At 38.1% G+C, this 20898-nt stretch overlaps 1 protein-coding gene across 1 annotated transcript in view; it reads left to right on the top strand.

The window, feature by feature from the left end:
• LOC104273147 (exocyst complex component 2) overlaps positions 1-20898 on the top strand; it is a 35113-nt gene that overhangs the window by 6897 nt on the left and 7318 nt on the right. The window contains exons 4-5 of the mRNA XM_009868376.1: positions 8555-8668; positions 13182-13306. Of these exons, the coding sequence (XP_009866678.1) occupies positions 8555-8668; positions 13182-13306 (239 nt within the window). The remainder of the gene's footprint in view (positions 1-8554; positions 8669-13181; positions 13307-20898) is intronic.

Raw genomic sequence — 20898 nt, 5'->3', positions numbered from 1 at the left:
CAGACCTCCTTACTTTTGTTCGTAAGTATGGTGGAATTTATGACTTTTTTTTTCTGAAATAGAAACCTTATAGCGAATGATAAATGGAATTAGGGGGCTTTAAATGGGGAGCACTCTTAGGGCTCCAAACCCACCCAACTCCCAGAAATATCATCAGGAATAATATTTCTCTTAAGCAAGATACCAGCTCTACCAAAACCAAAGGCTATTTAAAATTAACCTGTCACTAAGGGTCTCATTGCTGAATACTCCGTTTGTAAGGGGGGGTATATTGGAGAAAATCTGCAGTGTCCATTGTTACCTTGCTGTGGTGGGGAAGCAGCACTTGCCTAAAATCTGCATGGACTTTCTAGTGGGTCCATTACCACCTTCCAGCCTCTGGCTGTGCATTTCTTTCCTAGATTGAAAAAAATATATATATTTTTTATTTTATAATAAGCTGAATATTTTGTCTCTTTATAAGTATTTTTCTTAAGCCTCTGACATAACTTCTGACGGGTAATTCTTTCATCTTCTCCAGTTTTCCAACACAGTTAAAATGTGGACTCTGGGGCTGTGACTGTTATTCCAGCATCTTACTAGAAGACTTCCTGTGTCTTCTCCACTCTCTCTCCACTAGTCATAAATTAAAAAAAACCAACAAAACAAAACAAAAACCAAACAAGTAATGCTTTTACTGCAGTGCTACACTGGCACAACTAGCAATGAGTGGCTTGTGAGCGGATTCTCTGGGGTTGGTACTTTTGCTGATGGCATGGCTGCTCATTGTTGTGCAGGAATGGCCCGGATTCTTTTATTCTTTTTGTTGCTTCCTTGGCAAGTCTGTCCTTTTCAGTCCCCATGGCAGTCTTTCTTGTTTTTACCAGCTATTTATAAAAAGTTATTGGTGATAAAGCTATTACTGCAGATGATGTAAATACTGATGAAAGAGTAATGTGAGCTTCAGTAAAACTTTATCTGCACATGCGCTTGGGTTTGCCTCTTCATGGGTTGTTTGGTGGATGTTTTTGGGTGATTTTGTGTGAGGTTTTTTCATAGTTAGTTCTTTAATCCATTATATATATTCTATTGGCATTGCATAAAACTAAGTTTATAATCTATTTTACTGTAGCTAGTCTCCTTTAAAATGACAATATAGTAATTTTATCTGGTTACTTTTTTTCAATGAAGCACTTAATCTTGAAGTCCTTGTAATGTGTTGTCAAACATATTAACATTGTAGGAAAGAGTTGTAACTGGTTGACGTTAAAACTCATTTTCTCTGCTTTAATTCTGTGTTTGTTGAACCTTGAAATGGCTTTTCAATTATTTTATCTGGGATTTAAGTGAAGATAACTAGTCCTGTTGCATAGTCCTCTATCCATAGGTTTTTGCAATACATTTTTTTCTGTAAATACAATGGTTATTATACAGTTACTTTTAATTTGTTTTTAACAAAAGTTAAAAGTTTGTAGTTGACTACAAAGCCAGAGTTGATAGTTCTTACTCCCAAGTTCCCTGGAGATGAAGCGTGAAGATTATGACAAGCACTGGTATTGAAAATGACCACTTTGAGAGAAGGCAGACTAGACCATATAGAAGTAATTCTGTAGAGGGATTGAAGGGTAAATTGTGGAGAGGAGAGAGAGGGGAAAGAATGGAGAAGCCTGGTGTCCCCTCCTGCTAGGGGTGACAGCACAGTGTTAGTAGTTGTAACTATAGATGGAAGATTCTGTGTTTAATCAACAAGTGCCTTCCCAATGGAAAAGCTTTCATAATTGGCTTGAAAAACTGGAGCTATGTCATGTTTCTTTTATAAGGTAAACCTCTAATGCCACATATAGTTTTAAGTAAGCTCACATATTTGCAAATACTTGATGCATGGGATGAATAAGTAACGAGAAATTGCACAAAGTAGTGGAAAAAAAAGCAATTATTAAACTTAGGCAAACACAGGAACAAAAAATATTTATTTTGACTCAGAAGACTTAAGATTGGAGTTTAATTGGGAGTGACTGGGATTTAAGTGAACAAAATGTTTGAATTGTGATTTACAGGAAATAGGTAACAGTGGGTCTAACGCATTCTGTTAATAATTAGGACACTGCTTGTAGATATGTTGTAGGAGTGATACGTATGCTCAGAATATACACTGGAAGTCTCTTTTTGTGCTCATTCAAATGTGTCAAGGATGCAAAGTAAAAATTGTGGATATATACTCATTCTCCTTGTTTTTTACGTAGTCAAGATGTTTTTAGGGTTATATGTATATACAATACACAAGACATCATTTTTTAGCCTGCAAGTTCAACAAGTGCTAGGTATACATAATTTCTGGCTCATAAGTTCTTCCTATTTTCTAAGAACTAATTGCTGTTCTTGTGCCATACAATTAACTAAGAATCTCGCTTGCTAAATAATGAAGTCATTTATATAGTAATGAAACTTGAACTTGCTCGTTATTGTTTCAGTGGTAATTGTTAAAGTCACAAATTATATTTTTGTAGAAGAGTGTTTGCACACAGTTGTTCTCCTGCCTTGCTGACAGTTGTTTATCTTTTAAATCACAGAACTGATCCAATTAGATGAATTTTTTACATTGCTATCACTTAGTGCCTATTGTGTGCTATGATGTGTTTAAATCATGCCATGAACTAGGTATTTAAAATATTTAATCTTTGAGATCTGTTTTTCTCAGGTGGAATAAAGACTGATAGAAAACTTGAGTTTTCCATCACTATCTTCTGTGCTTGTTTTAAATGTGCAGAAGGTCTGTGCTACCTTCCTCTCCAAGGAATATCACAGTATCACAGTATGCCAGGGATTGGAAGGGACCTCAAAAGGTCATCTAGTCCAACCCCCTGCCAGAGCAGGATCCCCTACAGTAGGTCACACAGGAACGCGTCCAGGTGGGTTTTGAATGTCTCCAGAGAAGGAGACTCCACACCCTCCCTGGGCAGCCTGTGCCAGGGCTCTGGCACCCTCACTGACAAGAAGTTTCTTCTCAAATTTAAGGGGATCCTCTTGTGTTCCAGCTTGATTCTATTACCCCTTGTCCTATCATTGTTTGCCACTGAGAAGAACCTGGTTCATCCTCGTGACACTTCCCCTTTATATATTTATAAACACTAATAAGGTCACCTCTCAGCTTCCTCTTCTCCAAGCTAAAGAGACCCAGCTCCTTCAGCCTTTCCTCACAAGGGAGATGTTCCACTCCCTTCATCATCTCTGTGGCTCTGCGCTGGACTCTCTCCAGCAGTTCCTTGTCCTTCTTGAATATTCCTGGCTGTTGAATATACGTTTAGTCAGAAACCTTTACAGAAGTCTTAAGAGCTTGTCAGAAGAAAGTAAGTGTATAGAGTAGTTGCCTCCATCTGAGAAATGTGGAACTTGGTATGAGGTTGCTGACGTTAACTGCAGCGTTGCAGTCCTTGGGTTGCTTTTAGCAGTTTAGAGCTGTTACGAGACTGGGCTGGTAGGTTGTGTGCTGCCAACATAGGATTCTTTGGCATTTTGGGCAGTTCTGTGAGAGAATATGATACCTATTTCATAAAGGCACTGGCTGAAACCTGTTGGTGGAGAATGTCGATCTAGACAAGAGTTGTGAATGACTTGCTTGTTCAGATGTACCACACACTTCTAACCTCCTGCAAGTCCTTGTTTAATCAAAGGTTAAGAAAATCCATTCTCTGCAAAGCAGTAACAGCAGTCAGACCTAGGGGTGGTTAGAGAATTTTTGACGAGTGTTTGTTGTTCTGCATGTAGCAGAGGTCATGACAGTGGATCCGTCTCGTACATGAAAGCAAAGGCTGACATGCTAAGGACATTCCACATCCCTCTGTGTCCACCCACTCAATACAGATGCTTCCCTCTTCCCACGCCGGCTTCCAAAACAGTTCCTCTGGGAGGAGGGAACCCATGATCTGCTGCTGCCACCTAATGGTAAACGCCAGCTTGTCGCCGTGAGGCTTTGGTATTTGTTTAATTGCTTTGTATGGAAACAGCCTTGAATGCGATGGGCTTGTGCTTTTAGCAGAAAGATGCGTGCAGAAAAACTGCGAAACCTGCGGGAGAGAGATGCAGTATGTAGGAGTATGGAGTCCGAGCTTTATGATGTTAAATAATATAATAACACTTACTGCTTCTAAGGCTGGTGCATTGCTTGCATCTACCAGCCGTTTAGTGGATTTCTCTTATCACATCCTGCCATTTCACAGCTATGGCTGTCGTTTTGTTGTCATATTTCTGATAAACCCGACACTCCTAGGGAGTAATGGCCAGAGTGCATCCTTGTCTTTTGGCTCTTGGAAAGACCTTTGTTAACACCTTCAGATTTGTCATGTTTAGTCTACTCCAATGTCCCTTATGCCGGTCTTTTTGCACGCATTATTAACACAGTGCAGCTGGTACAAAGCTGCTGCTGGGAGTCTGTCTGGTACCAGACAGAGGGCAGAATGTACAGCAGCTCTAGCTGGAGCTTGTTAATGCTGATTGCTATTCAGAATCCGTGTTTATTTAAAGTTGCTCCTTCTGACCTATAAACTCCTGTGGAATTGGAGTTCAAGTTACCCTTTGGTGGCCGTATCCTGTTTTGGGACCTGCCTTTAATCTACAAATATCGCCATGTATGCAGAAAAGCATAGTGTGTGTGAGATTCTGAAACTCTTGGGAGCAAAATAATCTTTACAGAAAAATTACAGCTTGCTAAGCTGTGCTCATGGTTGGGTGCTCTGTTCGTTAGTATCCGTGGCGTTCTGCTTCTGTTACTTGGTTGTGACTGCTTGGAAGCTGTGATTTACCCATGGAGATCACAAGTAATCCTAAACCTCGGGAGAACGTAACTGCTTTGTATATGCCTGAGTTCCGCAGTAGATTTTGCAAGAGCCAATATATGCTGTGAAGCTAAATTAGATTTATTGAGTATCAGGCCATACAGAACCTAAAGTTTGGGGTGGTGGAGGGAGGGACTTAAACTGTGGGTGCATGTGAATTGATTGCACCCTGTGTGCTTTGAATCCAAAGTAGATGTGTGTGTACCTTCATGTGGAAGCAAGGACCACTGCATCGAATACCGTATGACTGTACAAAATATGTTACAAGGAAGTGAAGGGATGTAGTGGCTCGAAACCAAATTTTTTTTTTTTTTGTAGTTGTCGTGAATATAAACACTGTGTGAAATCGGAATTACTTTTAAATATAAAATGGTTGCTGGTGGATGAGTAAGACTACTTTAAAACATTAATTAGAAGTCTAGTACCAAATCTGGTTTGGTTTTAAGTAAAATAGTCTGCTTAGCAGAAAGTACTAAAATATAAATCTGTGTACCTCTGCTGAAATTATAAAGGTAGCAAAATACATAGAGTTGTCAAGGATGGTAAACTTCTCTATTCTTTTTCTGAGATGTTCTGGATTCAATGTGTGCGTCCCAGTTTCTTTTACAGTGATTGCTTTTTAATCAATGATAAAGTGTTCAGAGTTACCTCCTAAAGTGATTCTTGTGTAATGAGCAAATTAGCAGAAAAATGATCAACAATTTCATTGTGTGTCAGCGTCGTCTCAGCTTTTGCTATTAGTTCACATTCACCCTGTAATACTGAAATGAGTAAACCAGAAGTACTTAAGTCACATATGTACTTGTTTATAAGTAAACAATGAGCAAGTTTTCGTGAGAACAGCTTCCAAGGACTTATTTATTTAATTTGCTAATGGAAGTTAATGAAACAAACTTGTGTGTATGTGGAGACAGTCTCTTTTTAGATGCATCTAGCCAGACATTTTAGAAATACAGTTGCTTTCAGTTTGAACTTTTCAGTGAGGAGCTTTGTTGTGAAGACAGCTGCAGCAAGTCATTCCAAGCTCCCCATATCTGTTAGTGGAAAAACTACTGGTAAAATTTATGATAAAAACAAGGATACTGCACCACAGAGTATTGCAGAGTATACATACCGCACACATTCACATTCATGTTTCTACTCTGTTGTGATTATGTCTAAAATATGTCCACATAAATAAAAGCACCCATAAATGCATTGCTAATTTATGATTCTGCACAAATACATCTACTGGAAAAAATTGCCTATTAACTTTTCAGTGCAGTCAAACATCAAAATGAAAAAAACTCCTCATTTCTGTCCCAGTGTCTTCTGTTCTAAGCTCATTTGCAGGATTCTACTGCATCCCTAGCTACATGATTGGGGTTTATCTCGCTTCATATATATATAAAATAGTTGGGTCGTCCCCCCGGAATTGTATAAGCTTACACGTAAGCTTAAACTGCCACACATGTGTCTTACAGTCTTGCAATAATAAGTAGGGTTTGGTAGTGGTGTATTTGTTGAGTGTGCATGCTTTCTTATATCTGTTTCTTTTGGCTTCTGAGAAAATAAATTGAAATTTGGAAAAATATTAACAAAATTCTGCTTCTATATTGTGCTTGCATGAACTTAGATAGTGCTTGCATTGGAGGTCTGAGTTTCTTCTGAGGTAACTGAAAATTTTTTTATTCGTTTTGGTTTTTAGCATTAAAAATTTAGTTGACTGCAAAGATGCCACCATGTGCAGAATTAATATAAAAGCTTTTTTTCGACAGCCATGCCATGTATCACATGTGAAGTACTATCCTGCAAATTCATGTGCCTGCTGGGTAGCTCTGACTACTTTGAATGAAAAGTAAAATTTCTCACAGTATCTTTAAAGGAAGGATAAAAGAAAACTTTTCTTTTCCTTACATCCAGCAGCATTTTCTGCTCACAGACTGGCATTCATGAAATTCAGGGTCATTGATAATCCTGAACCTTGCTAATTATGTTTACAAATTTTTATATTAACTATGTTTATATTACCTTTTTCCCTGAACACCGAGGTGTGTGAAGACTTTAAGTTTTAGTTGCTACATTTGTTTTTCACACTATTTTCTCTATCCCTCCGCTTTCCATATCTGTCATCGCTTTTCCTTGCATCTCATTTCATTTTTAAATTTTTTTTCTTGGTTTTAAAAAGCATTATTTTGTGTTCCTGCTGCAGTCACGTGCTGCTGATGGAAGACTTCCGTGTCATGTCATTTATGTACGTCCTTTCTACCTGCTTGTGCTAATGGCCTTTGGGATATGAATACTAACTTACTCAAAACAACTCTTGATTCTGTATAATTGTGCTTTTTAATGTGCCTGCCTTTAGATCTGCTTCATTTAATCTACTGTTTGCTTTTTGTAATAAAACAGCACAAGCTGTCTTGAAACATGTTTAGATGACAGAAAAAACAGAACTAATGAATCGTTGCTTTCTTGGCCATTCAAATGGATTTTCATATGTATTAAGTGTAATTCCAGTAGCTGATTCTAGATTGCTACCTCCACCCAAATTTGATCTCAAATGCAAAGTACAACAGGTTTGCACTTGGGTACAGTGTGCCCTGTGTAAGAGAGCTCACCTAGCTTTTGGGTATCACAGAGGCATGTTACTGACTTTTGAGCCTGACGTTGTGATCCAAAAATGACGTAGTAATTTTTCAGAATAGAATATTTCATTCAGAAGGCACCTACAGTGATAATCTAGTCCAACTGCCTGACCAGTTTGAGGCTGATCAAAAGTAAATGCGTTTGCCACAAGCAGTTTCTGAACATGGGGTGCCTCTGGTGGAGTGAGTGTGGCCAACTGTTACGCATGAGTCTGAACTGAGGGATGAAGATTGTCCTGGTTTTGTCAAAAAGTGCCTTAAATATTTTTTTACACTGACTTAAAATAAATGGAGTACGTTTTCTGTATGAATATCTTCCAAGCTACTTGTAGTCTCAAAAATACTGTTCTAGAGAATTTGCTTTTGGAAGGAGTTGGCTCACATGCTGTGTTTGTGCATGGCAAGACTGAATAAAAACAAAACGTGCTGTTTCTGACTTGACGTGCAGCCTTTCCCTTTATGTTTTGTGTGCTACGAGCAGACAGATCAGTTGCAAGAGGATGATTTTTACCTCAGGATTTCTTTCGGTGTTTGTGTATAGTTTGTGTATAATGTTCTGTGTATCTGTCTTCATGTTTTGTGGGACTTCTACTGCCTGTGGACCAATAGAAATGATGGTGCCTGGTCACTTACAAGCTGTCAACCTGGTCGTGTCCTGTCATTTTAAAGTTAGATAGATACTCGTTCACAGCTTGCAGAAAATATTCTCTCATTTACTTGGCTTGGTGTACTGATTTGACTGATTGACTTTGATCATTAGTGTTCCTGCATTTGAATACTAGTAGTATCCTGGTGAGTCTGGCTAGTCTCTTTTTTTTTTTTAAAGGCAGCAGTTCTCTTTCTTTAGAAGCATTTTGTACAAGCAATATTTCTGTCAGGTAATGGTGAAATCAAAATGGTAAAATTAGTTTTACTTACATTGGATTTAAATCGTGTCTTTCCCAGTCATGCTACATCTGTCTGTAATACCAGATTTAATTGTAGTTTATGTCCCAACAAGATGGAAATACAATCTGGGGGTTTTTTGTTGTGTGTGTTGTTTGTTTTTAATGTGACACGTTTAATTGTAAGTTATTCACAAGAATGTCTCACTGAAGAACATTAATATTAATTTTTCAGAGGCAGATTTCCTCAGAAAGACTTAGAGGCGTTGTTTCCTGGGATGAGTGCTGATTTCACTAGCGAAAACTTTTCTGCTGCCTGGTACCTGATTGAGAATCATTCAACAACAAGGTTTGATGCTATCATATAAATAATTGTTCTAAATGCAAACCACTTGATGTTATTTCATTCTATAATAGATTTGTCATTAGTGGTCGACATTTACAGTAATAGACCTGTAGTCTCTACTGCCTGTGGTGTTTATGCTTGGATAGAAACTTGAATCAACCAGTTTGCTTAATGAGGTTACAAAGAAAACTTCTTTGTTTTAACCAGAGGTAATTTATGACCTCTTCCACCTCGTGTCAGATGGCAAGTGTCTGTCTGCATGCTAAAGAAGTTCAGCAATGTGGCCTTGAGTGGAAACTCCAGGCATTAACTTAAGTCATGAGCAGAGGCTCGGGATAAGGGCACTGAACGAATGACTAGGATTAAAACTATTAGTATTGTTAGCTTTGGAAAATGCTGTAGTAAAAAAAGATGGAGAAGTAAGATCTTTCAGGTAATTCTCTTAAAATCTTGACTATTAACATCTTTGGTTTTAAATCTAGTTCATAATACCATATTGTTGTCTAATGGTAGAAATGGATGTGGGTTGATTGGTTTGCTTTTCTTGGGGGAGGAGGGTAGAGGTTTTAGGAGCTCCAGAAATAGCCATTAATCTACTTGGGAAATACTTTAATTTCCTCTCAAGTAATGATAGATTGAAAAGCCAAAATGAGAGAGCATTACTACCTAATGCACATGTAGTGACAGCATCTTTTTGAGATCAGGTAACTAGGAGTGACTCAAAATTAATTCTGTCTATCACAACCTGATAACTTTAGGGATTATCAGCTTTTAAAAGAACGTAAAGGAATAATAAAGAAAGAGCAAACAGTTTTTGCAGCTGTTTTTAAGACATTTCCTTTATGTTTCGCCCTTGAGCTGTTGCCATATTCTTATTCATGCCTGTGGGCACCACTGAGGCTGCCAAGAGAGATGCAGAACAGATCAAGGGTGAATGCAAAGCCCTGAGGACAAAGAAGAAAAGCACGGGAGCCCAGGTGTGTAAAGGATGAGTGTCAGGAGGATGGAGCCAGGCTCTTCTTAGTGATGTCCAGTGGTAAGACAAGAGTCAACGGGTGCAAGCTGGACCACAGGAGGTTCCACAAAAGCATTAGGAAAAACTTTTTCCCTGTGAGGGTGAAAGAGCCCTGGCACAGGCTGCCCAGGGAGGGTGTGGAGTCTCCTTCTCCGGAGACATTCAAAACCCGTCTGGACGTGTTCCTGTGTGACCTACTGAAGGTGATCCTGCTCTGGCAGCGGTTGGACTAGATGAGCTCTAGAGGTCCTTACCAACCCCTGACATGCTGTGGTTCTGTGAAAGAGAGGGACTTGACCTTTGTGTGAAAGAACAGTTTGAATATATATGGCCCCGCTTATGGAGCAAGTAGCTAGGTGGTTGAGAGCTTGTTCAAGAGGCTGGAAAAGGGTGGTATTTCAGTGGGATCTTCCTTAAGCAACTTGAGGAAGGCTCCAGTGAGCAGACCCTGGTTCCTGTACAAGACTAACCTCCCTGATATTTATAGGAGGTGGCCAGACAATCAGGAGTGCTGCTTTCCTAAATATGATTCTTGCAGGCAAGGCAGGAGATGTGGTAACCAGTGGCAGCCTTAGCTGTGAAATCATGAAATGGTTGAAGGCCAAGCTCTGAAGGCTGTGGGACAGGCAAGCAGGAGAGTACACACCTGGGGTTGGGCAACAGTAGTACAGAAGACAATCTAGTATTTGTATCATGCCATAAGTCCTGTTTGGCTGTGTAGTACAATTAATCTTCTGGGGTGTATCAGCATGTCAGATAAGAGATGGGGATAATTACTCTGAGCAGCATTACTAAAGCTGCAGTTGCAGTGGTCTGCCAGCTTTTGGCTGCTGCTTTAAGAAGGATATGAGAGCAAGTCACAAAAATAGGAATATATTAATAACTGTGAATATACAGCTTGAATGAATTAGGTGCTTTTAGAATAGAAACAAAATTAATACATGTTCTGAAACTCACAGTGGGCACTTCAAGGATAACCATCAGTTGTTCTTGGTTTATGAAGAACGGGACAAGCTGTCTGTTTGCAACAAGGAAGATTTAGGTTAGATGCAGATTATAAACCATATTAGCCTGTGCCAGGGTTTAAGTAATCTAACTTAGAAGAACGGGACAAGCTGTCTGTTTGCAACAAGGAAGATTTAGGTTAGATGCAGATTATAAACCATATTAGATTACTTAAACCCTGGCACAGGCTAACTTAGAAAGCTGCAGAATCACCATCACTGGAGAGTGCTGAGGTTTGATTTGACAGCTATCTGTCATAGATGGCTTAGGTACATTTAAGGATGCTGTGGATCCAGAAAAGGAATTAAATGACTTCTAAGAATAGATGAAATTACTCTTTCAATCAGAATGATGAACAATGGCACGATGTAACGGTTATATCTCTAATATGACACGGTGTCAGTAAAAATACCATTTTTTTCTGGTCATCAGTACTATGCATTGGTAACTTAAATTAAAGGGGGCCATTCAAGTTGATGTAATTATTTAACTTGTACTATCCCAGTGGGTCAGTGCCTGAAAGTCCGTTGTCATGTAAACTTGAAGCTTCCCATTAAGAAAAAACATTTTTAACACTTTGTCTAGCACTAGATTAAGGACTTTATCTTTCTTGCAAAAATAAAATAAAGATCACAAAGCTTCCATTTATTTGTGTCTTTGCATGCCAACAGTTTCAAGCCATAGTCTTGTCAATCCAGTGGAGTAAAAAGTATTAATTTTTGTTTTTAAATGGAAGCTGGTTTTTTGCGTATTAATTCAGTTTATCTTGGTATGTAAAATCTAAATCTTAGTGCTAAAAGTGCAAAAGCTGTTTAAAACTCAGCAGGAGTTGGTTCAAAGGATAGTGGATATCCAATCATGTTTTGAGTCTAATTGCAACTTTTTAACTAAAGAAGCAGTAAAACTGATTGTTTTTTTAATTCCCGCTTAAAAATGCGTAGTCTTCTGGAATTGTGTCATTATCTGCCCCGTATCACTTGTGCTGTTTTTCCGGAAACACACAGCAATGGTTTAGTTCTTGTCCTCTATGTAACCTCAGAGATTGGGAGTGCTCAATGTGTGGTGCGCTGATGTTTTGGTTAGCTTATGTCTGTTTTTTCCTTAAAGGAAATTCTTTTGAAGCAATCAAAATGAAAATGTTGTTTTATTTAATTTTTTTACCTGCTGCAATATCCTGACGTATATAAATAAACCAGTTAGACATACTATTAGATCATCAGGTAACATGAAGTAGTGGTTAAAGAGAGAACCGTACAGACTTTTGTTAGTTTCATAATGCCACTGGTAAGTAAGTCTTGTATGCTCAAGTAGACCAATCCAGTTACTGAGTAATGTGATTTCTGTCCAGCAGATGGAAACAGGAAATAAAGCACAATGCTATGACATCATCATAATAAAAAGGAAAATGCCTGTAAATGCACCAGGTTGTTTTGTCTCTCAGCAGGTGGCAGCAGCCTTCATGCTGCCTGGGCTACAGTTTGATTTGTTCTCTTAATATGTCTTTTTCTACTGCTGTTTAAAATGGGCAAAGAGGTGGAATTGCTTTTTGTCTTCATTTCCTTACTTTGATGTTTCCCCTCTTGTCGTGGAGATGGGTTTGGCCTGCAGATAGGAGAAAAGACATCAAGAATGAAAATCATATTGTTAAATTTGTATTTCTGAACTTGTTAATGACAATGCTTTTATAATCCAGTAGCACAACTACTGAGAACGTATTCATAGTAATGAACAGAAAAATTATATGCAAGTAATGAGGAACTGTCATGACATAAGATTTCTAAAATACAGTTGCTTGCAAAAAAATAAAACTGTGAAATCAAGTGTAAACTGGCAATAATCTAGAAATATCAGGAAACTAAGATATAAAGAAACCTACCATACAAACAAAAATGATCAGGTAGTGGTTAATATTCCCTTATGAAATTTCTTCCAAAAGCAATTCAGAAGACTACATATAAAAACTTACTTTCGTAAAGCAGGTGTCTGTTCAGCTTTTCTTTATTTTTTCACTAATATTGTGTTCAGTTCTGAACTGTGTGTCCAAACCAATATAAAAACATTGAAGGAATTCAGAAACTGGAAGTGAAAAAGGGTTGTGAACTAAGTTGTAGAGTTAAGCAAATGTCATTCTTAAAAGAGACTGCTAATATCCCTGTAGTTAACCTAGTGTAGCCAACCTATTTAATGTAGTACAGACAGTTAACCAAGAACAATATTACATGTTTAGAAGAAATTTCTTGACTAATTTTTATAATAAAGTCTATTCTATCACAAGTGATAGGAGCCCTCCATTTAGTATTAAAACTAAGACCCCAAAACCTCTTTTGGCTAAGAGTAAATTGTCCTTATCAAGAAGCACATTCATTAGAAATTACTCAGTCCTTAACAGTTGGTGCAAAAGTAGCTGACTTAATTTTCTGAGTAGTTTGTTCTGTTTATTCATTAGCTAACCTTATCTTGTTTGAATGTCAAGGGGTTTTTCTTGTTTGTTTTCAGTTTTGATCAACTCAAAACAGCTGTTGTGAATTTGAAGAAACAAGCCAATAAGAAAAATGAAGGGAGCCTGGCTTATGTGAAAGGAGGTCTCAGCACATTTTTTGAAGCACAAGACGCTCTGTCAGGTAAAGATGCTTTACGCTGGCTAAATACAGTATGAAAGAAAAGACATTATCTGCATATCTGGTTGAATTTAATATTAAAAATATTGGTTTTCTTTGCAGTCTTTTCTGAAAGGCCAAAATCTGTGTTGTATGGATCACAAGCTGGGACTGGCTAGCTGACTGTTGTGATATATTTGCAACAGATGGCACCAAATGTACCTTACAGGAATTGGAGGCATTTGAAGCTAGACCCCAAATCCAGAAAAGAGAGGAAACACTCAACTGGAGATAGTATTGAGATTACTTACAAATTGTAGCAACGACAAACTTGATTTTATGATGCCTTATCTTATAGTCAGACTGTAGTATTTATACAAATATTCAGTGTACTCTACCTTGTGAAATCTTTACATTTTGCTTGCCATAGGGAAAATGCAACACACCAGTGAGGTTAGCTGAGTTATCTGTGTTATTTTTATAGAAATATTTATATTTATTGTATATTTTTGTATATATTTTTTGTATATTTTTCTATATATACTTAAACACACTCCTAAAGCATAAAGTGTCTCTCAGGTAGAAGCTCATTGTGGGCTGCCGCAGCCCTGACTAGTTAGGGACTGTGCTGATTTGGTAAATTTTTAAGAGGAGGACTTTTTCCACAAGTGCGAGTGTACGTGCTTTGGTAGGGGAGACTTCTTCGTGAGACATCTGAAGTTGCTTCCTCTGAAGAGTCTTTAACTCCTAAACATCTTTATTGCTCCACCCAGAACTGAGCTATTGCTGATCAGTTTTGGAAAACATTGGCCTAAATCTCGGTAGGCCAGATAACAGAAGAGAAATATTGAATAATTTAGTGGAAACACTCAAGAATGTGGTGATCATCATAGGAAAAAACACTAAGGAGAATCAGTATTTAGCATTGGAGTCCCCAAAGTAAGAAAGATGTTGACCTGCTCAAGCAGGTCCAGAGGAGGCCATAAAGATGATCAAGGGCTGGGGCACCTGCCTGACGAGGACAGACTGGGAGAGTTGGGGTTGTTGAGCCTGGAGAAGAGGAGGCCCTGGGGAGACCTTATAGCAGCCTCCCAGTACTTAAAGGGGGGCCTGCAGGAAAGAAGGGGATGAACTCTTGATCACTGAATGTGACTTGTTTTTTACAATCAAATCTGCTTCACATATAGAGTATGAAGTACTCTAAAAGTTCGATTTCTAAACAGTAACTATTATTATTTGCTGCCAGACATGTATTATCATGTAAGGTTATTTTTTGGACCCGCAAAAACTAAGTAGGATTTATGGAAAACTAATGCAAACCGTAAGTGTTGTGAGATTTTGGAAAGACAACACAATTGAATGATTTCCTCTTGTCCCATCTATTAAAGCATAGGCTGCTTGCCTTTGGAGAATGGTTTCCTGATAAATGAAGAGGTCAGAGAGCAATTAGGAATGTGAAATATATTGGTAAAATAATGATAGGGTAAGCAACCTCATTTACTTAATTAACTACCATGTTCTCAATTTAAAAACAAAATCTAGCTGTAATGTTGTTTTGCTTCTCATATCTGTATCAGAGTGTTATTTTTACGTAAAATAAGAGTTTATTGGCGCAGTCCTTTGGATAAATTACAAACTTGGAGCTTTAGACGATTCCTGTGGTTCTTGGTGCCACTTTTCATCTGTAACCAAAATAGCTTGTTTCTGTCTTCCTTGCAGTGATCTCACCTAAGTGCACATTTAAATGAGTATTAATATTTTCACAAGTAAGCAACAAAAACACATAAAAAGCTATCCTGGGATGTTTACTGTATTTTGTGATTTAGAAACTGTTTGTTAAGAAAACAAGAGGTCAAATAGGCCAGAACTCTTGCTCATTTGGTTTAATTTCTTGGAAAATAGGACCTCCTTATCAGATCCTTAGGTCTCTCTGCCTGTTAGCCTGGCTGACAGTTTGACAGTGACTTTCCTGCGGAGGAGATGTTCCAACAGGAAGGTTGTTTCATCAGCTGAAGGGAGCTGTAAACTGAGCTGAGGGCAGCTGGGTTCACCTCAACTTGACCTAATTGTCAATGCCGGAAGTTCAGCTGATCTGTTTCCCATAATGCTAATTGCAATCTAGAAAGTGAGCCTTCCTAAAAAGGCCAGCTGTTTATATGTTTGAAGATAAGTCGTGTTTTATTGTCATGAGCAAGTAGTATCCCACACAGAAATCTTTAGAAAGTTAGCAAATTAATTTGCTTTGAATATGCTTTATCAGAAGTGGTCTTTACAAAGAGCTTAGGCTAGACAGTTTATTAAAGTGAAAGATAGTCAAATAACTGCTTCAGTTGCTTAATTATGCAAAGGTATGCAGTTTGACATCTGTATTGGCAAGATGCTGTGTGATCTCTGAAACTCAAATATGTTGATCAAATCTGAGATTTAGATTTGACTCTCCCGTTTGCCATAGCAACATTTCATCTTGTGCAGTTACAACTACAAGCGTTTTCAGAAAAGATCTGTACAGAAAGATCTGTGCAAGAAAAGAGCTATACAAAAGAAGCACAACTGGCTATTACACTATTCCTTTTCTCCCTTTCCACTCTTGTTCAGACGTGTGGCCTATGGGAATGCCAGTATGATGGAGAACTTGGACTGTAGTTGGCCTTTTGTCTGATAGTTAATACATAAGCTAGGATAACGTTTACCTGGCTGAAATGATGCTATATCTGGTGAATGCCTTTTTATTGGGGTAGTTTGGGCATTTTTTTCCTTCCTGCAGAATAATTTTTACGCTTCATCCCCTAAGGTCTATTCTAGGATGAGCGTGTCAGTGATCTGATTCGGTGTAGTCTGTTGCCATTATGTCTGTTAAATTAATTTCCTCTGATAGCAAAACAAAGAAACTGCTGGATCTGTATTCAATTCTGAGTCAGACTGGGAATTTGAGAAACTAAAAACTGATGCTTGGCTGTCAAGTGTCCCTTTGCTTCTGTCTTTTGAGGAATTATATCGTGTTTGAATTTAAATAGAGTACATACAGCCAATTTTTCATTAGTGATCCTGTTTGCAAGCTAGACCGATGACTAATTTTGAAGTGCTTTTACCTTGCTAGCTCTTCTCTCAGTTCACTCTCTTTTGTCCTTTTGTCTGTTTGTCCAATGAAACGCTCACCCTAACAACTGGGTTTGTTAGGTAGTACGGCATCAGACTTAGGCCAGATTTTGCTATTTTCACATTCCTGTGTTATAACCTATCTAATTCACATTTTTCTGTTACTTTGATCTTATATACATTTTCTGAAATAATGTGGTTTTTTTTTAAATGTGTGGATTTGGGTAAATCAAATTCAAACATATGATCACTACCTAGATGTTATGCAGCTGACTTGAAATGTCTAAAATACGGCTGTACTGGGTGCTGTGTGTGGTGTGTACCTATTAACCTCATCTTCCTTATCCTGCTTCAAGTGATAGAATGTAGTCTTTGCAGGTCAAGAACAGCCTGCTATTGCAGCTATTAATTTTCAGCATGGTAATTCATAGAAGAAAATATCAGGGCCATGGAAATAAACTGGCAAGGCTATTAATTTTCAGCATGGTAATTCATAGAGGTGAAGAAATATCAGGGCCATGGAAATAAGCTGGCAAGGATCAATGAAGGCACTGAATGTGTCAGGCGTGTATCTAACAGCTTATTGGTCACTTCAGAGTGACAGTTTACATGCGTGTGTGTGCCCCACGGTAGATGCATGTTAGGTTATTTCAATTTATGAATTAAGATCATGCCTCCAAGAAGTCATGAAGCAGTAGCTGATGCGCTCTAAACTCACTGTCTAGCTTTCTGAGTGGACACTCATGACTGAAGGCTTGAGTTTTTGTCGTACTACACTTAGACAAAAGCTGAATGAGAAGCAATGACACCATCACTGCTGCGTATTTTATCCTTTATGGGCCTTCTCATATGCACAATTAAAAAATAATCATGCAGATTTAAGCGTGCTTGTTGAAAACTCGTGTTCTGGTCGCGCAGCGCTGCATAACCAGAAGAGTGCCGGTGAAGTGTGGAGGTGACGGAAGGTAGCTTAGTCTCAGGAGGATGCTGCTTCTTTGTGCAATACCTGATCGATTTCTGTAACAGACTAATTATTGTCTTAATATAACTCTGAAAAAGCAGAAGTTGTCTGATCAGGATTGATAAAATGCACGCAGCTTCCAGCATAGCGTTGTCTACGGGGTGGGTTTTGTCTCAAGCAAGAGACAGTTCTATTTGAAAAAGTGTGAAACAGCAGTTGTCTCAGTCCATTGTGCTAATTCTGTGCCAAGCTTGTACCTGGTTTTATGCTGGCTGCTCATATATTTTCTTTTCAATCATGAATTGTTTTAGGGATGTAAGCTATTTACTGGCAAAATTTCTCTAAGTGGATGCAGTCATGGCAGCTTTTAGCTACTGTATGGCTGCTGTGTTTTATGAATTTGTGTGGCGTTTGAAAAATAGTAAAGCATCAAAAAGGAATGTTAGCTTTGCAATTGCAGTTTTCGAATAGCAAATACTGCAGTTGTTTGCAAGTGTGCAAAAAATTACCTACGATTAAATTTGAGCCAGACATGACTCACAAGTTATAAAACCAACTTAATTTCATTTTACTTCATGCCATTTTGATCTCCATACCATTTTAAAAATGCATGCAACATTTAGAAGCTGCTTTTATTGCTACCATTAGCTTTCAAAGATCCAGGCGGTTAGCACTGTGTTAGTAAAGAGAGTGCGTTTCCCATACTCTAAAATTCTGAAGTACACTGGCAAAGGCCTGGGTCTGGTCTTGGAATTTTTAGTGAATCCATAAGCAGAATAATAAATCATGTTTTCCTGACTATTTCTGAGATGTTTGCCTAGAAAATATCCTACCTATTCAGATACAAACCTGTATGAGAAGAAAATTATCAGACCTCATAATGTTGTTAGACTACAATTTTTGGTCTTTTACTTCCATGAAATCTCTCTTCCCAGCACTGTGTTTTAGGGGTTTTTTTGGTGTCATTATAAATCTGTCCTTTTTCTTTGATTATGTTTTTTTTTTGCTGCTAGAGAAACAAAACACAAAATGGCAACGCTAAATTTACTTAAATATTTTGTAATTTTTACTTGGATTAGCGGTGTTTACCAAAATAAAAGTGATTTTGCTATGCAATTTGCAAAAATACCTGGAAATCTCAGGGGGGAAAAGACCAAACCAACCAACCAAAAAAACAACTCCCACCAAACTTAACCCTTAGCAGTATTGACTAGTGACCATAGTAAACCTGAGGTTTTCATAGTGTGATGTATTACTAGCTCTGTTCATGATATGCTGTCATTGGGGTATTGCTTTGGTAATTATATACAGCTATGCATGCACCCCTGCTGAATCTCTTCAGAAGAGTTTTTACCCTACAGAGGGTGCTGTCCTCATGAGTAGCCTTCAAATTACAGCAAATCCTTAGCCTTTCAAGTAAGGGAAGCAAAGGCATTTTTATTGGTGCATGGGTATGAATCCTGGCAGCATGCTGACTTGGGTTCTCTTTTCCTTCATGACAGTGCTTTGGTGCCAAGTTCTTTATAGTTACCACATCAGATCTTCAGAAATACTTTGCTAAGCCAGTCTTTCCTTTTTCATATTTTTCCCCCCTTTTATTTTCTGTGTCTGACTAAAAGGATTTGATTGATTTCAGGTGCTTTTTAAATTTTTTTTTTAAAACTGTATTTATGTGGATTTGGGGTAAGATTTTTCAGATATACCAGATGCATTTTTAGCCATCGTCTAGGTTGTGTTTTGCTGAGTTAGGCTGAGAAAGTGTGGAGAATACCACTCTCAAAATACGTTTTAAAAATGTCTAATGAGTAAATCAGGAATGAAATTTGCAAGTAAAAACTGCACTATCCTGGCAAGTGTGGTTTAGTCTGTTAGATTTATGGTTGCCAAGTAGAAAACTATATCCTTCCTTAGGTTAAATAAAATGGTTTTCAATATGAGTAGCAGTAAATTAATTGCAGTTTATTTTGCTATGAGGCCTGTGCTATGGCTTTATCTGCAAGATTGAACTTTGCACGCGTTTTGACCAAAAATAAGTTTGCAAGCCTTTTCCCACTTAGCTGGGAAACTTGAATGCTCATTGGCGAAGATGATACAAGATACAGTTCATTTTCTGGCCTTAGCTGAAGTAGCTAGACCTAGACTCTTTATTTATTGTGTGCTTCTTACAGTAAAGCTCCTCACATACAGTCAAGAGGCTCTCCTAGGTTTCCAGCTGCTGTTGCAACTTGTATATTTTGTATCAGGTAAGTCCAGAGTAACTGGAAATTCAAGAAAAAAACATCCTGTCCATCCTTTTCTTCAGACCTTCAAAGACCTCAAACGTTCTTGTTCTTCTTACTGCACCCAGCGATGAGTTGAGAGTATGAAGTTGCATTTGAAGCTATTTTAACTGCTGGCTACCATAAATCCTCCTCCCCTTGGCCCTGTGCTCATTCCTCTTCCCATATTGCAACGGTGCAGCTGAGGCAAGGCTCGGACAAACTGACTGATCGTCAGAGAAATGTCTCTTACGAATTTAGTTTTCCACCAAAACATCTCAGTGCAGCTGCGTGATTGCTAGATCCAGCAAAAAGAAGCATGTGGGTGCAAGAGAGCCTAAGATTGTCCCAGACAGCACCATCCCACTGTTAATGGGTTTTAGTACTCTTAAGATAAAAAAATAACTTGAGTATCTCTGGATTCCTTCTGAAAAGATTAGATCTACAGCTGTTTTTCCTGACTATGTATTCTTTGGCTTGCCTAAACTTCTAACTTGAAGACTTTCGTCTAGAACCCATGAAAGTGACAGGTAGTTAGCTTTTTGAAAATCAGTGGGTGCAAATAAAGTAAGCTGAGACCTTCTGATAAAGCATTTTTCGTAATGTGTTTCACTATGAACACTTAAAAGCTTTTTTTTAGTAACTCAACTTTAGTATACATAGGAATGCACTTATTGCTACATCTGTATGTAACGTGTAAAAATAGCTTTCGTACACAAAAAAAGTAGCACACTAAATAGCTAGAAGGAAATACATGAAATCCAGTGTATTGTGTGTGAAGAGTATTTTAAGTAGATGTACACTTTTTCAGCGTGTCCTAAAATACCTTAATTCAGACAGTACCTTTTGGTTTACGCTACCAGTTACATGTGCTTAATATGCCTTTTTCTGTACTCCACAGTGCTTCACACCTTCCTGGAACTTAATATTTTGTTTTATTTTGATTTTTTGCCCCATTGACGTCTTTTTCTCTCTCTAAACATGCCAGAGTTGGCTTAGTGGGATCATTCTTCCTGTGTTGCCAACACCACTGTTGTGAAACTAAGAATTTCAAGTACTTCATGCCTAGCCATTTACTTTAAATGTACCAGCGTGAAAAAATGTTATCTTCCATCTTCTAAATGAAAGAGGCACAAATAGTATTGCCTTTGCATATTTTTATCTCAAGTAGATGAGAAGAACAACTGCTTTGGAGATGATGTGTCTTAAAACTTTCAGGGAATGGTTAACGATCGTGATACCATTTCTAAATCCAGAATAGAGAAACTACAGTTCATAACTTGCCTTTGTTGAAAGTGCTA

The sequence above is a fragment of the Apaloderma vittatum genome, unplaced genomic scaffold (genome assembly GCF_000703405.1).
Source record: "Apaloderma vittatum isolate BGI_N311 unplaced genomic scaffold, ASM70340v1 scaffold16894, whole genome shotgun sequence".
Lineage (NCBI taxonomy): Eukaryota > Metazoa > Chordata > Aves > Trogoniformes > Trogonidae > Apaloderma > Apaloderma vittatum.
The sequence above is the reverse complement of the archived record's forward strand: the minus strand, read 5'-3'. Positions and strand labels throughout refer to the sequence as shown.